General features: G+C 48.5%; 1 protein-coding gene across 1 annotated transcript in view; it reads left to right on the plus strand.

The window, feature by feature from the left end:
* Positions 1-18,973, plus strand: part of PPP4R2 (protein phosphatase 4 regulatory subunit 2) — a 143,243-nt gene that overhangs the window by 69,502 nt on the left and 54,768 nt on the right. The window contains exon 4 of the mRNA XM_069643213.1: positions 12,905-12,998. Within this exon, the coding sequence (XP_069499314.1) occupies positions 12,905-12,998 (94 nt within the window). The remainder of the gene's footprint in view (positions 1-12,904; positions 12,999-18,973) is intronic.

The following is an 18,973-nucleotide window of genomic DNA, read 5'->3' on the forward strand; positions in this document are numbered from 1 at the left end:
ATAAGGAATGCCAGGCAGTAATTGGTTATTTCTTTCTTGTCTGGATCCACGTGGGTCAGCTGTGCTCATCCTCGCAGTGAAGGTCAGGGCATACATTAATACGTTGTTTCTGTCTAAATTAAACATGCTAAGCCTGATTATTCATTGTGGCAGGCACCTGGGCTGCACAGGAAATGGTGCCAGGGGAAGGGATGATAAAATAGTCACGCTGACCCACACATTCAGGGCTTCATTGATAAGCAGTTCCCGCACAGGGTTTTGATCTTTAATGTATCCCCCTCCCTGTACCTCGTGTTACAGGGGTATGTTTTCATGTTTGAAAGAAATAGTCACACATGCTTAGATCCTCTGTGGACCCTATTTGTGTTGGGGCAGGGTTTCGCTTGCTTATCAGGGAATGCAAAGGTGTGGGGGTTGGGGGTCAATGGTGTGGGGCTGGCCCCAGACTGGCTCGGTGGGGGTTTTGGGGGTTGGGGACTTAGAAGCCTGATGGCAGTTTAGTGGAGGTGAATGGACACAGAGTGGAGCTTGGTGTTGTCTCGCGCTCTTGCTGGGCGCCTTCTTTAAGAAGATGCTAAATATTCGCAACACTGGAGGAACGGGGGGTGCAGGAGGGTTGGACAAACTGGGCTCTGAATTAGGTCCAGAGAACGTTGAACCATTTTATCCCTTTTGGGCCTAATACAAAATGGAGTCATTGGCTTTGGATTTCTCCTACTGCGCATCTACCTGTAAGCACTACAGTGTCTCTACAGGTTGCCTGATAGTGCACCTTACTCCCCCTTTTACGTTGGATCACCTCCTGCGGTGTTCGCCTTAAAGCGCCTAGGTGGGTGGGATAGGCTCATTTCCATCCCAACCCCTCAGCCTCCTAACAGACCTGCTTATTCCCGATGACAGTGAAAAGCCTTTTACCAAAACACTGACTGCGCAAGGACACTTCGTTTTTTAAATTTTTTTATTTGCAGCTCTTCAACAAAAGAAAGGAAGACCATACAAAAAAGAAACCACAAAAAACAAGCAGCTGTGTGCCACAGAAAGAGGGAGCGAAAAATCCTTCCGTACACTGTGCAGTCTCAAGTATTAATTAGCACACTTTACTATCACTGTCCTTGCGTACATTATCTTCAGACCCTTGATGCGTGTCGGATGCCCTCCCTCAACTAAATCTCATCCTATGCTTGCTACTACTCAGACGAACCGGGCTCAATGGCCCCAACTTGTAAACTCAAATTAACAAAAGACTGCGCATGCCATATCCAGCCCACCCCGCCTCTTCTCGTCCCCTCCAGCCCCACTCCCTCCTTTGCTCGCCGCACCTCACGCCACTGCAGCGCAAACGTCACGTTGTCATGTAATCGGAGGGCGCAAACCTCCTTTGGACTAATGCATTCCATGCTGTGACATCATTGCTGACCTCCCTTTGTCCCCTGTACATTGCCCTATTTTTTTCTCTCCTCCCCCCATCCCCCCCATGCCTCTATACTGGGACCTTCAGCGGATTTTCAAGCAAGTGCTCTCCTGCGCTTGACCAAGATCCAAATTAGGTCTCGTCTTCGTTAAATGTGCCTCCGCGCACCACTGCAAGAACGTTCTCGGCAAGCACGCCTCCGGTTGCCATTTATGCTTTACCATCCCCCACTTTGAGGCCTTATTCACGATGTCCTTACTGAACCCCTGACTACCGGGCATGCCAACATGTGCAGCATATCTGCTGACTCACTGGAACTGTGAAATGGCGTTTGGGGTCATGTACGCTCTGTGTGTAACTTGTAGCTGTATCTGTTTGAATCTGGCGTTCCTGGAAACCTTCCGTGTATACAGCATCACCCTAGCCCATTGCCCGTCCATAAAGGCTCTGCCTACATCCTCCTCCCATTTTGGCGTCACTCGGAGTTCTAGTCTACTGACCGAGTCCAATATCCTTTCATAGATCCTGGAGATCATATGCTCCCCACCCCTTCTGTAAAGTTGTAAATGGAGTCCAGCAATTCGGTCTTTATGTCCGGACATCTGGCTGTGGCAGTTTTAATCGCCCTATGATATGTAAAGAGCTAGCCCATTAGTATATCATAGTTCTGTCAACACGTAATCAAAATCAGTTGAAAACACGTGAGGGAGTGAGAAAAAGGCTGCTCTATCTCCAGGGTAAAAATTAAATTAGTCCTAAATGCCATCAAAAGAGCTGGGGGTTGCTAAGGTTTGAAGGGAATTAGCACAGCAATGAGAATTCTCCTTAACCAGGCCTACGGCATGTGGCGCGAAACAAATGATCAAATAGGTTAGACTGGTCACTTGCCCCCTCTATAATCCCAGCCCTTCTCCCCCTGATGCCTTTCCTACCTGAAGTATAAATGAATGGAGTGTATGAACTTGGAAAAACTCCCAACTTGGTTTAGTCCATTGGCTAGGGACCCACCTGACGGTACTTTGCCAGAAATTAACAAAATCCGGGTTAGTAAAAGTTTGCTGGAACCTGTCCCAGGTGGCACAAGGGTGCAGCTAAGGTACAGAGGGTACAGCGTCACTAGAGATTCTCCTTTGGCCGCAGTTGGAGATTCACACCGGGGGGGAGGGGGGGTGGCAAAGCAGCAAAGACGTACTGGACTTAGCAGAAAACTCAGTTCGTAAAGTTCCAAATGTTATGGTGGTTATCAAAGCAGGGACAGACTGAGTCGGAATCGGAGAGCAGTGGCAAATCCAGTCTGGGAAGTCCAGATACTGAGAGCCAAGCCAGAGATCAGGCAAACTTTCTATAGCCGTATTAATCCAGTCTGGGTAATCTAAATGCAGTTTTAAAATAATCGTAGCGCTAGAAGTCGCAAACAACGTGTTACTCATGGGTGCAGAAAAATAGATGACTGCGTGGTGAGAAGCGATGTATGCGGTTCCTAGCCTGTATACATAGGGACATGTGCGGGCTTCAGGAGGGGGTGCAGTGGAATTGTTAAATATTTGGGGTGGTACACTTTGGGTGCACTACAACAACCACCGCCTCCTGGCAATTGGACCCAACCTTTGGTAAAAGTCTGAACTACACAGGTTGGTAGTTTTGTAGAGCAGCCAGGCTTGTCTCGAGGGGGTCAATGTGAGCTGTAGAGTGGTTACACAAAGATTCTCAGCGACAAATATTCAAGCAAACACTTACACTCATTATTTCTTGATAAAACAATGATTTATTTACCAGTCCTTTGCATAGGCCGCCTTTAGAAGGGAGCAATATAATAGCAACACATACCAGGAGTGTATATTTTGAAGGTTTCTAAATCCGCAAACGCCCATTTGGGATGACACACATACACTTCCTACACCCTCAGATGACTTCAATAGTTGGGACATTGTGGACATTGATCTATTACTGTTGGCATTTAGAATAGTACTGAGATGAGTGTCAAGGAAAAGGTTATTCGAAACAAGAGATCACAAATATTCTTAAGCAAGCAAATACTTTTGTATCCCTCCAGTACAGAGAAGTGAAGTCATTCAGTGACAGGCTAAGCCAAAGTCAATCAGCAAAAGTCTATGTGGCTGAAGCACTCCTTGCAGGTAAGTAAGGAAAGTCTTTGCACAATGTTTTAGAAGTCTTTGAAGAAAAAGAATCAATATAGGGCCCCAAGCTGTTAGACTTGTGAGGCGTAAAGATTCTACAACAAGAGGTAAGTTCTCTTAGACTTTACAGTAACTTTAGTTGGAAGAAAAATGCAGCAGATGACTTCTGTTCTGTGCAGCTCTGCAGATCATAGTGTTCCTGGGCCCCGGTCGTGGGGGCAAGAGGGAGGACTTCTGGGGACTCATGTATTGCAATGGGACGGACGCCGACACCAACCAGCAATATTCAAACAAGTGGCAATTCGGTGTTTCATCTCCTTGTGTCTACCGCAAATAGCACCACCGTGGTTCCTGGCTGTTGATGTGGGCTTTCCTTGCATCTGGGGTCCAGCACTCTGAGGTGGCTCAGACTCAGCCCTGCTTCCTGGGGGTCCGGAGGATCTTCCTGGAGATCTTGGCCAGCTTAAAAGCAGCGCACACAAACTGGTGTTCCTCTCCGTGGCTCTTCGGTTCCAACAGCAACTGCAGTGGAAGTGCAACCTGCTTAGAGAGGATGTCCAGGGGGCTTACTTTAGTTGATTGGTCCCACCAACTCAAGGGGAGAAGTAGTCTGTGCAGGGCTTCTCTAAGCAAAACCAAACTAAAGTGGAGTTTCAGCACAGCAGCAGGGCTTCACCAGGCAAACCAATGGTCCAGTTGTTGCAGCAGGCGTCTTCAAGTTCTTCTTTGGATTCCTTCGTCAGTGGTGAACTCTGCCTTCCAAGCCAAAAAGCCTCACCTTTTATGCAGGTTTCTCATATTCATTCCTGCCTAGCTGCCAGTCAAACAGCAGGGTGGCTGTCCTTGCCGGACAGCCAGCCAATCACCAAAGAGTGTATTCCTGTCTTCTAGGAGACTAAGCACAGAGTTTCAGGCCCCTCCCCTTACCCCCATCAGACACCCTGGACCAGATGCAGGCTTCACTTGTGAATCCCGCCAAAGACAAAATGAACAAAGGGACCAAACCTGGTTTGGCGCACAGAGTAAATCTCAAGAAGAACCTTACCACAGAGAAATGGCGAAAAAAGACCGGGCCATTTTGACAAAAATGGCACCGAAGGGTGCTTTACTGCAGCACGGGCACGGTAAAGACACACCACAGTAGTAAAGTAAACCACTGCCACCAGCCATTCATCGAGGAAAGGGTAACATAAAATTGTTACATGAGACGCTAGACAAAGGGAATACTATGTAACCCCTCCAGCACCCTATTGTAAGATGGTGTACTGGGTCTAGAAAGTTACAAGTGTAAGTAGTCATTTTCACTTTAATGCTCTTGGAAACACTAGTTATCCAAGAGAGGTATTTAAACCTTTGTGGAAATCTGAAAGACTTCCCTGTGTCACTGCACTGAAGTTGCTGTGCGACAGTGTAAAAAGATGCCTATGGAGTTTGTCGGACTCCAAAAACCAAAAGAAACAGAGTTAAAATCACAGTAAAATGCATGCGAGAGTAGGGAAAAAGGGTCTCGCTCTCTTCAGGCAAAAAATGGAAAAGTCCTACCTAGAGTCCAGCAAAAGAGCTAGGGGTCTCCAAGTTATAGAGGAATTGTCACATTTCTGAGAATTCTCCCTAACTGGAATATACTGTGTGGCTGAGTGATGTCACATCCACCGTTTTGTGTGACGTCCTGTGTGCACATTGCCTGTTTGGAAATCATGCGGCAGCTACTGCTTTGCTGGAGCCTGCCTGGCAACCGCCATTCTGCTTGATTACACTCATATGGGTGGTTTGCCACCAAGCTACGAAAGTGTATTTCTTACCTGATGATGCATTTTCCCATGTAGGAAAGACTTAAACGTAGAACTTTTAAACTTGTTTACTTCAGTGATAACTTTGTGGCACATTTGTATTTATTTTTACTTGCCTGTTACTGTAGTGAGTTCTGTCTTGCCTTTTTAATTTAAAGATTATATTTTTATAAAAATGTGTGGACTTCTCCAATTCTGGTCTTTGTAAAATATGTATACTGCACCTGAGAACTACCACCTGAGTTAAATCTTGTCTAGTTTGCAACACTACCCCTTAGACAGTCCAGTGAGTTTGAGGAAATCGTTGGTACCTTTTTACCTCAGGAAGCCATAGCTGAAAACCTTCACTGCCAGTGTTCTGGTGCAGTATTCTACAGTATTCTACAGGCCCACCTCCACAGCCTCGTACGTTTTAATCCCCCTTCCTTGCCAACCCTCTCGCTCTAGTCTTATCACCTCTTGACACTATCCGCACAGACAGCCTAATGCTCTGCAGTCCCAAGATTAAGCTGCAGTGGGGGCAGGATCTATACTCTGATCCAAACCTGCATCCTTATTTCCATGGGTGCGCTTTAGCTGGTCTGCAGCCCACCACACAACTGCACTCGTAGTACTGATACTTACTATTTGGGTGCCTGTATTCTGCTGCCAAGCTATGGCCAATTCAAGTATTTTGCCTCCTACTATTTGAATGCTGCCCCCTCCTTTCCCTACTCTGGTTTGGATACCCCAAAATGTGCCCAGCTGCACACAAACCTCAGAACTAAGTTATAACAACGGTGCTAACATTAGCAGTTTAAAATTACTATTTAAAATTAACACTATCTTTGGCAGGCGATCAGTGTGAGATTCTATTTCGGACGACTGCCAGCATAACAACGCATCTCTCCAGCATCCTACTAGACAAACCGCTATTTGGATATCTGTATTTTATGAACTTAAGCAGTTTAAGACTGGTTTATATAGATTTGCAGTGTCAGTGCTCTGAAAAATTCATAAGGTTGCATGTTAGTTCTGTACATGAATGAAAACTAACATTTCTCCAGCATGGGGTCTGGCATGGATTCACATGCTTACGAATATTCCCTGTCAGACTGGGAATCCTTGGTAAAGAAAAACAGTTTCAGTTTCACTTCTGAACTGTCTTTCTCCTAATAACCAATACTGGTCTCTGGGTCATACTGCCCCCAGCCAATGACTGCCCTCTACCTAAGTCCCTCCTTTGGCAGCCATCTTCAGTTTTTGACCACACGTTAGAGTGGTGGGAGTCCTCATGATCAGCTCTCAGGCAGGCTTTTTACTGTGTTTTGCGCTTTTTCTTAGAGTTTACTCTATTTTTCTGGTCAACCGAGCCTCCAGCTCCATCGATCCATCTTCCAACTAACGGGGACCCGGTTTTCAGACTTTTCTACGCCCCTCAATGGTGAGGCTTACTCTGCGTGGACATGGCTGAAGATAAAGGAGACTTGACGCCTCTGTTCAGGATCTGCCATGGATGTGGACTAAGGAACCTTTTCCTGGACGATGGGCACTCCCTGTGCCTTTACTGCCTACATTCCGACCAAACTCACGTGGAGGAGGCCTGTGCGTTCTGCAAGGATATGGTGCCACGCACCATGAAGGACCGTCACAAGTGGCTCTCCGAGTGGCTTCAGGTGAATACCCCGGCTGCAGGTGATTCCCGGCAGCAAGAGGAAATCTGAGCGGTCTTTTAAGACCTTGAGGGTGCTCAGGCGACGGGGGCCCAACATAAGGCATAGCACTGCAAGCCCACAGGCACCGGGAGCACCATTGGGACTGGCTCCTCTGCGGCCAGGTCGGGAACGGCATCTCCGGTGCCTTCGACCACGAGCCAACGCTCTGGGTCAGCGAAGAAGAGGAAGTCGGACCATCTGTGTAAACTTCTGGAGAAGTCCCAGCCGACTCCGATGGATAAAGTCAAAGGGAAGCGGGGCACTGACCCTCCCTCCACGGTGAAGGCCTCAAGCACACCAAAGGTCGTGAAGGCCCAGGTTCACCAGGCAAAATCTTCCCTTGAATGAGTGGGTGTCCCTAGCGAAGGCCGTGGATGCAGGTTCGCAGGAGGCGGCCCCTAAAATGAGTTTCCCTGCCTGCTCGGGGGGAATTGTCTTTTCTACCCATTGAGAAGACTCTGGTGAAGATGCCAAACATCTCTCCTGACTGTCCCCTTTGGTCAAGCAGAAGGGGGCGGGGTGGCGGTAGTCCTGCAGGGCTCAGTCATCTCCGAGGAGGAGCTTTCTGGTCTGAAGGCCGTACTGGAAAAGAAGTTTGTCGAGGCCAGGTCCTACGGGAAGGACCCCAGCAAGGCGGATGTGGAGAGCAGCGAGGAAACCGACGAGGACCAGCAGGGCAATGAGGAGCCAGAGGACATCATGCCACTGCCATCGCTCCCGTTGCAACCGCCGCCACTGCCGGCGGACATGTTGGCGAACATCCTACAGGCACTGCATACCTTGTGCTCAAAGATCCGGACAAGGATCTCCCTGTCGCCGGGGGAGATCCCACAGCACTTGAACAGTCGGGTGAACCTCCCCCTGTCAAGAGGAGAGTTCACCCTCCACCTCCTTACCATCCTTCGCTGCCATCCCCTCCAAGGGACGATACAGAACCGGATACGGCGACGACTGGCACCGACGCCTGGGAGGACCTCCCTTCTCTAGTGCCTCACCATGCAACGATATTGGCTCTTTCCATGCCATGATCTACAGATCATGGCATGGCAAAGAGCCAATCTCGTCCTTGGAAATATCCCGAGGAAAAGGAAGGCTTCCTGTACCAGTGCCGGGAGGCCAAGAGGAAGATCGTGCTGGCGATCCCTCTATTGGATGACATTTGGGACGAGGGACTGTCCCTTATGAAAAACCCGTCCTCGGCGAAGAGGGACTGGTACAGAGTGCCGGACTCTGCTCCCATGTCTCAGATCCCAGCCGTCCCCGGACTTGGTGGTCTCGGCGGCGGCGAGGAAGAAGTCTTCAGGGTCTTCTGCCTTGACGCCCTCTTCTCCCCCTCGCCCCCCAGGGCGGCGAGGGAAAGAAGCTGGACGTCACGGGGCGACGGGTCATCTCGTTGGCTGCAACGACGATCAAGGCAGCCAATGCCCTGGCCATCGTGGCCGGTTCTGACGGGAAGCCATGGTTCAAGATAGTCCCCCCTCCTGGACTTCCTCCCCGACGACAAGAGAGCGGAAGCACTGGAGATCCTGCCGGAAGGTGAGGTGGCATCGGACCACACCATCACAGTTGCTACAGACATCGCCAACATGGGATTCCGCCAGATGGGCAACAGCGTTTGCCTTCGGCGGGGGTTGGTTGAGGGACACTTAACTTCTGCCAGAATGTACAGTCGAGGGTGTTGGACATGCACTTCAATGGGGACAACTTATTTGGCAAGAATGTGGACGAGTCTCTTCAGGCCATCAAGGCAGATGCAGAGACGGCTCGGCCGTAGGGAACGCTCCAGCAGCGACGGCAGTCCTTTCGGACCTCCGGAGGAAAAGTCCCAGGGGGTCCGCCAAAGTTTTCAGTGGTGGCTCATCATCCGATCATCAACCGCTTCACTCTTCGGCCCAGGAAGCCTACAGGGGCCACAGCAAGTCCATAGGAGTTAGCCGTCTTCAGCCAAGGTTGTGCACCCACGACGAAGCAGGATTGAACCAGCCGTGACCTTGTGCACCCCGGTGGGAGGCCGACTGGTGAATTTCGTCAGCGTGTGGAAGTCCATCTCCACCGACCGTTGGGTGCTGGACGCCCTGGCCCACGGGCACACACTGGAATTTCTACGCACCATTGGGACGGGCTCCTCAGCAGCCAGGTCGGGAACGGCATCTGCAGCGCCTTCGACCACGAGCCAACGCTCCGGGTCAGCAAAGAACAGGAAGTCGGACCATCCAGGTAAACTTTCAAACTTCCACCGATGGCCCGGAAGGAACATCCCTCAAGTTCTTCGGAAGGTACGGGCTATGCTGAAGAATGGTGCGATAGAACTCGTCCCAAAAAGGCTACTGGGCTCCGGTCTGGTACTTCCTCACCGGAAAGAATACGGGTGGTTGGAGACCCATACTAGACCTCCGCCACTTCAACAAGTACATCAGGTCCCACAAGTTTTTGATGGTCACCCTTCAGCACTTGCTGGGACAGCTGGAAGAAGGGGATTTCCTATTGTCGCTGGACCTGGAGGATGCCTATTTCCACATCCCCATTCACAAGGGGCACCAGAAGTTACTGCGCTTCGTGTTCCAATGGCAGCATTACTAATTCAAGGCCCTTCCCTTCGGATTGAAGTCGACACCAATAGTTTTCACCAAGTGTCTGGCGCCAGTAGCGCGCGGTTGCGCCTGCAGGGGATTCGCGTGTAGCCCTACCTGGACGATTGGCTCATCTGGGCCAAGCAGAGAGAGACCGCCGTCCAGCACACGGCAGGGACGGTGCGGCTACTCACGAAACTGGGGTTCTTGATAAACTTTTCAAAGTCCTGCTTGGTGCCATTGCAGGGCGTGCTGTTTCTGGGGTCCTGGCTCAACACGGTGTCGTGCCTGGTGTCCCCGTGGGAGGAGAGAATAGCAGCCATCCTGGGCAAGGTACAATGGCTGACCCTGAAGGTTGAAAGGGTGAGGTCCATCAAGTCCCTCTTAAGCATGATGTTGTCATGCACATACCTTGTGCGCCTGTGCAGGCTGTGGATGCAACCGCTGCAGCTTTTCCTCGACACGCATTGGATCCAGGTATCGGGAAGCTTTGAGGACAAGATCACCCCTGACGAGAGTTTCCGTCAAGCGATTTGGTTCTGGGATGTCTACATCTGTCGGGTGCGGATTTCTATCCGACGGACGCATCTCTGGAAGGATGGGGAGTGCACACCGGACGTCTCCACGCAAGAGGTCTGTGGCTACTGGAGGAGAAATCGTTGCACATCAACGTTCTGTAGCTACGTGCCGTGTTTTGGGCCCTCAAGTCTTTCCTTCGTTCCTCATGGGCAAGGTGGTGCGGATCTTCACAGACCACACCACCACGATGTTTTACATCCGGAAGCAGGGGAGTACCAGAACCCAGGCACTCCAAGGAGTGCCAGGACCTATGGCGATGGGCTGTCGCCCAGGAGACGTTACTCGTCCCATATCATCTGGCAGGAGTGAAGAACACTTTTGCCGACTCTCGGCAGGGAGATGTGCTCGTGCTACGAGCGGGAGCTTTGGCAGGACCAAGTGGATCTTTTCCGACGGTGGGGCAATCCCCAGATCGATCTGTTTGCGATGGCGACGAACACAAGAGTGCCGGATGTTCGTCAGCAGGTTCCCCCAGCCAGGGGTCATGGATGCATTCTCCATCCCCTGGGACGGCCTGTTTCTCGGTGTTTCCGCCGTTGCTTCTGCGACTCCTTAATCAACTCGGATGGTCCCGGTCCCGGATGATCCTTGTCGCACCAGCCAGGCAGATATGGTACCAGGACCTCCTGGACATGTCAGTGTCCCCTCCAGTCAAGCTTCCGGCAGACGCAGATCATCTTGCCAGGGAAGATGGGGCGATTCGACACCACGATCCGGGGTTGCTGAACTTGCAGGCCTGGCTCCTGCAGCGCTAAAATTTGGATACGATCTCCCGGCAGACTGCAAGGAAGTGCTTGCCAAGGCCAGAGCTGCTTCTACACTGAAATGCTACAGGCCCACGTAGAAGGGGTTTGCTGTCTGGTGCCGCGCACAGAAACTCGGCCCTCTACGGATTACGGCTCTGCAGGTTCTGCCGTACTTACTGTCACCGGCCAAGGCAGGGTTGGCTCATGCTTCCATCAAGGTTCATCTGGCAGCGATCGCTCTGCTACACCAGAACTCTGGGGCGGTCGTTATGGTCGCACCACCTGGTCAAGGAATTAGTACAAGGACTTTTCTGTTAGTTTCCGCCAGTGAATGCTCCGGCCCCCAGCGTGGGAACTCAATGTGGTGCTGACTAGGCTCATGGGTCCCCCGTTCGAGCCTATGCATTCGGCACCGCTGAAGTGTTTATCGTGGACTTTTCACCTCCGCACGACTAGTGGGAGAGATCTAGGCCCCCTCTTAACCTTACGACATTCCACGAGACGAGGGTGGTGCTGCGGGCGCACCCTTCCTTCATGCCCAAGGTGCCGTCGGACTTCCATCTCAACAAGCCCTTGGTGTTACCGGTTTTCTTCCCGTTGCCTTCGTCGCTGGCTGAGAGCACTTTGCACTCGCTGGATGTAGCTAGAGTGCTGAAGTTCTATGTGGATCACACAAAGTGTTTTCGGACGACATCACAGCTGTTTGTGAACTTTGGCCCTGTGAACCAAGGGAAGGCCCTCTCCAAGCCTTCCATTTCCAGGTGGCTCTCCGGCTGCATCACCCAATGTCGCTGGTTGGCAAACCAACCGTTGCCTGGCCGTCCGAGAGCCCATTCGACCAGAGCGATCGCTGCAACTATGGCCTTCCTGGCTGGTGTGCCCATGCTGGACATCTGCAGGGCTGCTACGTGGAGGTCGAGGCACACCTTCACGAAATTCTACTGCGTCGACGGGGATTCCAGGGAGGCGTCCAGAGTCGGCCAAGCAGTACTGCGAAACCTGTTCACTTGAAGGCGAGCCTGGTGAGGAGGTAAGAGATGCTTTAATGTTGAGCCTTGCCACCTCCCGTGGTTGTGCATGTGTACTGCTATGTATTGTATTCATGAGCATGTGAATCCATGCCAGACCCCATGCTGGAGAAGGAACAAGTTACTTAACCTGCAACTGTTCTCCAGCATGTCTGGCATGGGTTCACATGCAAAAACTCCTGCCTACCACTCTGTCTTTTATCTTGGTCCTACTACCACTTTACGTGCTACAAAATCTGAAGATGGCTGCCAGAGGAGGGGTTTAGGTAGAGGGCAGTCGCTGGCTGGGGGCAATGAGACCCAGAGAGCAGTGATTGGTTATTAGGAAAAAAAACAGTTCAGAAGTGAAACAGATTTTTTTTTTTCTTTACCGAGGATTCCCATTCTGACGATGGGGAATATTCATGAGCATGTGAATCAATGCTGGAAAAAAGTTGCAGGTAAGTAACTTGTTCCGTATCAACAGTTATGTCTTGCTTTGTAATAAGCTCTCTATATAAATGCGCTTAAGATGAGCACCTTTGGACATTCAAGGTGACATTTCCTCTGTTATGTTTGAGTTTGGTTCTTCGTTCCGTAGCCCTTAGAAAAACAATTTTTAATAGCAACTCTTCAATTCCCTCAAACCTAATTTATATTTGCCCAAGTTGTGAGAACAATCTATGGTGCTCTCTGGACAAGACTGCTTTTTAGAGATGAACTGATGGCAGACTGCTACACTTGTCAGATGGCGAAATGGCTTGCTGAAACATGTTCATTGATTATCTGCAATTGATGCTTTCCCCTGCAATGAGTCTTTTGGCGTGTGAGCCAGACTTTGTACACTTTCCATCTCTGTAGCAAATTATCATGAGCATCCTACAATTGGTGTGCTGTGGTGCAAAATAGTTTTGATTTTTCATATTCCGTATTCCTGCCACATTCTAACCACTTTTTTTGTTTTTTCAGTATACCTTTCACTATTCAACGACTTTGTGAGTTACTGACTGAGCCTAGAAGGAACTACAGCGGAACGGACAAGTTTCTCAGAGGAGTAGAGAAGGTATTTCTAGTTAATGCACTTTAACTGCAGTGGCCAAATTGTAGCTACTGTTTAACTCCCTGAATGCAGTCACGTTGTTTACTTTCTATTTGAACCAGCCCATTTTGCACAATCCTAGACAAATTGAATCTGCCTACTGCTACTGAGTAATTGAATGCCTTTGCACATGTACTTACCTGCCAGTCATATTTAAGCAACTGCCTCTCGACTAATTGACTGCCAACTTGCATAAAACTACACCGCCTACCTCTCAGTACATTTCGCACTACACCTTACAGACGGTCAAGACACCCAGATCACGTCATCTAGCTGCAGCCACCTGCCAGTCTTCACCTAATCTATTGTCACCCTAGCGTACCTAACTGTTACCCACTACATATTCTCTATTAGCACTGCCAAGACTAACCACTTCTACCCACCCCCGCATCATGATCTACAGCACCGACATCATAGTCAACCCATACCTCAATGACCCGGCCTTGTGTCTTCAACACTATGCCACAAAACCTACACCCATCAACCATGCACTCTCCAGTCTATGAATCTCAGACTCCCATCTAGACTGCCCCGTGCCTCATGCACACAGCGCAGCTGCACCGCCATCACACAGTCCACCACACAGAGGACACCTCACCTCCCCGCTACCCCACCCCTATTAAAGAACTCAAGGGTGCCCTCATCAACGCCAGATCCCTTACGGCCCATGCTCTGGATATCATTGACCTCATCACCGTCCATAACCTCGATTTCATTGCCATTACTGAAACTTGGCTACATGCAGCCTCTGACCCACTTGTCACCCTTAAAACAAAAAGTGTCTAAACTTAAAGACACTCCCGTCCCCTGCACACCTTACAAGCTGAAATATAGTCCCCGAAACGCGTAGAGCTTGAAGCTGCAGTTCAAAATTGGGAGCTTATTTTTGTCTGGTTTGATTTGTTTTTCATGCTGGCCATATTGGAAGTCAGTTGATACCTTTTTTCTGTACTTTTATGAAGATATTTTGTTACCTATGTTCTAAATTGACAATTCTTTCTATATATAAAAGTGCAAATGTTATGAAATTTGACTGATTTATTTCAGCTTGTAAGGTTAGCAGGGGACGGGAGTGTCTTTAAGTTTAGACACTTTTTGTTTTATGTTTAACACATGCTCCAGTGTCAGGGCGTGTATTCCTCCCCAGCACCCAGAATTGTAATAAAATTTCTCTAAATAGTTATTTAGTTTTTGAGTAATTAGGTGTGCTCTGATATACTTCATTTTGCCACTTATCACCCTTGCCATCCCAAATGGTTACTCCATCAGAATTCACCGACAGTCCACCTCCTCCAAAGGAGGTGGAGTCGCATTTATACACGGAGACAATATCACTATGAGAACTATCCCCAACACCCAATTTAGCTCTGCTGAATCGCTACCTGTGAAACGCACCCTCTCACCGACCAACTCTGCAACAATACACCTCATCTACAGACCTCCAGGACCACTTTGCTCTTTCACACAGACGAGATCACGTCCATCCTGACTGACAAGCCCAACTCTCAGGTGCTGCTACTAGGTGACCTTAACCTTGGCTTATCTGACGCTAAAGACCACATGGCCACCGAGGTCGCTACTACCCTTGCCAACTTGGGCTTCCAGCACCGCATTCTTGAACCTACCCACAACAAGGGCAGAACGCTTGACTGGATCACAGATCTCAATTGCAACACCTCGATGAGCTCTAACTACACCTGCGCTTGGTCAGACCATCACATCATTATCTTCCACTTACCAGCCACCAACCCTTACACCAAACCTACCATATCACCGGCTATTCCCACTAGGAACAAAAAAGACCTTACCAACGACAAACTACTCCCTCTCATCCTTCCCATCCTTAACAACTGCATCTCGGCACAAAGACCCTATTGTCCTAGTAGGCACCTTCAACCAAACATTGCTCAGAGCTATTGATACTATAGCGCCGCTTAAACTACGGAAAGCCAAACGAGCCCATCTGAACTCCTGGTTCACCCCACAGCTTAGAGTCCTGCGCAAAGAAAAGCGCAAGACTGAAGCTCTTTGGAAAAGTCCTTGCGAATCCAACAAAGACCGCCTCCTTATCACCTCCCTTAACTATAAAGAAGCAACCGTACAAGCCAAAAAAGAGACCTACAACCAGCGGATATCCCAAGCGGAATCCAACACTAAGGAGTTATTCACAATTCTCAAAGAATTGGAATCCCCTTCTCCTGCACCTGATACTTGCAGTAAAGACAGCACGTGGTGCAACATCCAAAATGCTCTTAACAAAATAACCACCTTGCAATCTAAAATCAATGCCAAACAGATCACCCTCCTTACCTCCCCCGTATCTAAACCTGTGACGCCCTCAACGGCCTCCTTTTCTCACACCCCTTTCAGCTTCACTCCACTTACCATTTCTGAGGTTCAACATATTATTTGTAATTTAAAACCATCTAACTGCCAAGGTGACTCGTGTCCGGCACCTATCAATGAACTGCACATGACCTTGCTCCCTTTAACTACCTTCATCAACTCATCGTTCCAATCTGGAATGGTACCCAATAACTTGAAGGATGCCTGGGTCATCCCTCTTGTTTAAAAAAAAAAAAAAAAAAAAAAAAAAACTACTTGTAGACCCCGAGATACCAACAAACTACAGACCTGTCACCACCGTCCCATTCCTTCTAAAAAAAATATTAGACAGAGCAGCATATCTACAGATACAGAACTATTTGGAAACCAACAACCTCCTCGGCACAAGACAATCTGGTTTTAGACCAAAGCACGGGACAGAAACCGCTCTCCTAGACCTTAAAACTCAAATTGAGGACTTAAAAGACAACGGCAAACTGGCCCTTCTACTCTTATCTGCAGCCTTCGATCTGGTCAATCGCCAAATTCTCTGTCTGCATCTGAAATCTGCTGCCCACTTCTCCGACAATGCCACTAATTGGATTAGGTCATTCCTAGACAATAGGCATAGGAGAGTATTTTCACCTACCTCCTCTGCTGATCCTGCATCACCCCCTACGGAGTGCCACAGGGGTCCTGTGTATCCCCACACACTACAATGTATTCACCAAACCGTTGTTAGATGTGCTTGACTATCTGGGCGTCACCTACACTAATTATGCGGATGACACCCAGATACTCATTCCCATCACCGGTGACTACATTGTTGACTCCAAACCTCTGAACGACATTTACCAAGTCATCCAAGCTTGGATGGCCCAACACGAGTTGTCTCAACGATGAGAAGACGGAGCTCCTCATCTTGGGTACACAACAGAGACTTAACAAACTGAACCCTCTGTTCAACTCTTTCAATATTGACGGCAACTCATTAAAGTATCTAAAGATACCAAAACCTTAGGAATCTACCTCGACTCCACACTCTCCCTTTCTCGACAAACCAATGCAGTTGTAGCCGCCTCGGCTTACCCTTGCAAGTTGATCACAGCCTGCCGCCCATTCCTCACTACTCAGAATTGCATCACATTGGCCAGGACACTGGTTATGTCCAAATTGGACTATTGTAATGCTATGTACCAAGGCACCAACTAGCGTAACCTCAACAAACTCCAGATCACCCAAAACAGTGGCATCAGAGCAGCCCTAAGCATCCCCAGACCAGCTCACATCTCAAACTAGGAAGAACCTTCACTGGCTCTCGGTCTCCCAAAGGATCTCCCTGAAAGCATTGGCCCTTACCTACAAATGCGTAAACAACCAGGCCCCTATCTATCTAGCTTCCCGCTTCACTCAGTACATTCCAACGCGTTCACTAAGATCTGCCCAAACTTGCGTTTTCCATTGCGGTCTGATTCTTTGTGCCAAGATTGTCCAGTCTTCAGAACCTAAATCGCTTACTATACCAGACTCAATTCTGATGCTGAAATCGACTTCTGCATATCCCTTGACCTTCCTCGATAGGCTACATTGCGGAAGAGGGCCCAGCTGATAAGTGGTCCCAGGAATAATCGGAGTAAGGAGGGTAAGTTATACTACCTATTCCTGCCCCTCTCCCCCATACGTGCATGGGCATAAATCCTTTACCCTATCCCTCCCTTGACTAAGACCTGTTAAAGTGGTCAAGTATCCTTCTTCGGCTCTTCCTGTTTTTGTATTCTTTATTTATAAAGTGCACCGGGCCGTCGGGCATCTGGGCGCTTGCAAGAATTTAGGTCAAAGGTACAGAAAAAAGATAAATGCAGGATAAGACAATATACAGAGACAATTTGCAGACCTATATAAATGTGCAGAATAAGTCCAATAATGTACATTTATACAGTTCATGAATGAGGACATCAATGGTCACGAGTGCAACCATTGTTTAACATTGCTCTTGAAGGAATGGGGGGGGTGTCCGGTATTGAGTTCCAGAGTTGTGCTGCCAATACTGGAAAGCTGGATCCTCCAGTTTTAAGATTCCAATAGTATTAGAATGTGCCTTTCTGATAGGTCGTTCTGATGTATGTTAGGTGAATCTCTCCGGGTATATAGGTGCCATGTTGTTGAGGCATTTGTATGTCGGGATTAGTGTTTTGAGCTTAATTTAGTTTTTAATGGCTAGCCAATTGGTATCGTCTTTCTTCAGAGAAATGCTGTCATTTAGGGATGCTTAGGACAGTTCTTGCAGCATTGTTTTGGAGGGTTTGGAGTTTGTTAGTATTGTTTGCTGGTGCCCAAGTAAAGTGCATTGCAGTAATCCAATTTAGATAGGATTACTGCCCGTGCAATCGTAGTGCAACTTTCAATGGTCAAAAAATGGTTTGCATGAATAAATCAGTTTACACGTGTAGCTGTTTTCAGAGACTGGCATTTACTTGCTTGTTGAGTGCAGAGTCCAAGTAAGGTTTTTACTTCCTTGGCAACTTTAATCTTGATACCGTCAATAGTGATGGGAGTTGTATTGGTGAGGGAGTTTGTTCAGTCTATTAGTGGACCCTATGATTAGGAGTTCAGTCTTTTCGTCATTAAGACATAGTCCATGGGTAGCCATCCAAGTTTGTATGATTTGGTAAATTGTGTTGATCAGACCTACATCTTTATCGTAGTCTCCCTGGATAGGTACGAGGATCTGGGTGTTGTCAGCATAATTGATATACGAGACACCCAGATTGTCAAGTATATCAAAAGAGAGGCTTTGTAAATATGATACAAAGTGGGGGAGACGCATGACCCCTGCAGTACACCACATGTGATGGGTACTGGGTCCGCTGCTGCTGAGGGCGAGAAGACTCTTAAAGTTGTCTAAGAGTTTATCTGTGTAGTAGCCTCTTTGGAGAAGTTGGTGGCAAATTAAATTTGAGGTGGTTACATAACACTTGTCAACCAATTCAAATGCGGCGGAGAGGTCTAAAAGTAGGAGAATGGAGATTTCTCCTTTGGCTTTGCCGTCATCCAATCTATTCTTGAGATCGAGAAGGGCCGCCACAGTTCAATGTATTGGCCTGAAACCAGATTGTCGGGTGCCTAATTGGTTATTGATATCCAGATAGGATTGAATCTGGAGAATGGCGGCTCTGTCTAAGATTTTAAGGAGAAACGGTACTGTCGTAGTTGGCCTGTAGTTGGTAGGGACGCTAGGGACCAGGTTTAATTATTATTTTTTTTTAGATGGGGTAATACCCGGGCATCTTTGAGATTGGTGGAAACGGAGCAGGATTTGAAGGATGAGTTAATGAAGGTGGTGACGAAAGGAGCTAGGTCCTTTGCAGCTTCTTTAATGATGGGTGCTGGGCAAGTATCACCAAGACACCGGGAGGGTTTTGATGTGGTGATCATGGCATCAGTAGTTGAGATTGACCTGCGTTTTGGTTGTTGGTAAGTTCTTGAGTTGCAAGAGCGATCTTATGAAGAGTAGTTTTTTGGCTAATTTATCTAGGAGCATAGCGATTTTATTGCAGAGGGTGTTTTGTATGTTAAGTGAGTTTGGAGGATTTCCATGGTACTTGAGTTAGCTT

This window comes from Ambystoma mexicanum, chromosome 2p (assembly GCF_040938575.1).
Source record: "Ambystoma mexicanum isolate Mex_15411 chromosome 2p, UKY_AmexF1_1, whole genome shotgun sequence".
NCBI classification, from domain to species: Eukaryota; Metazoa; Chordata; class Amphibia; order Caudata; family Ambystomatidae; genus Ambystoma; species Ambystoma mexicanum.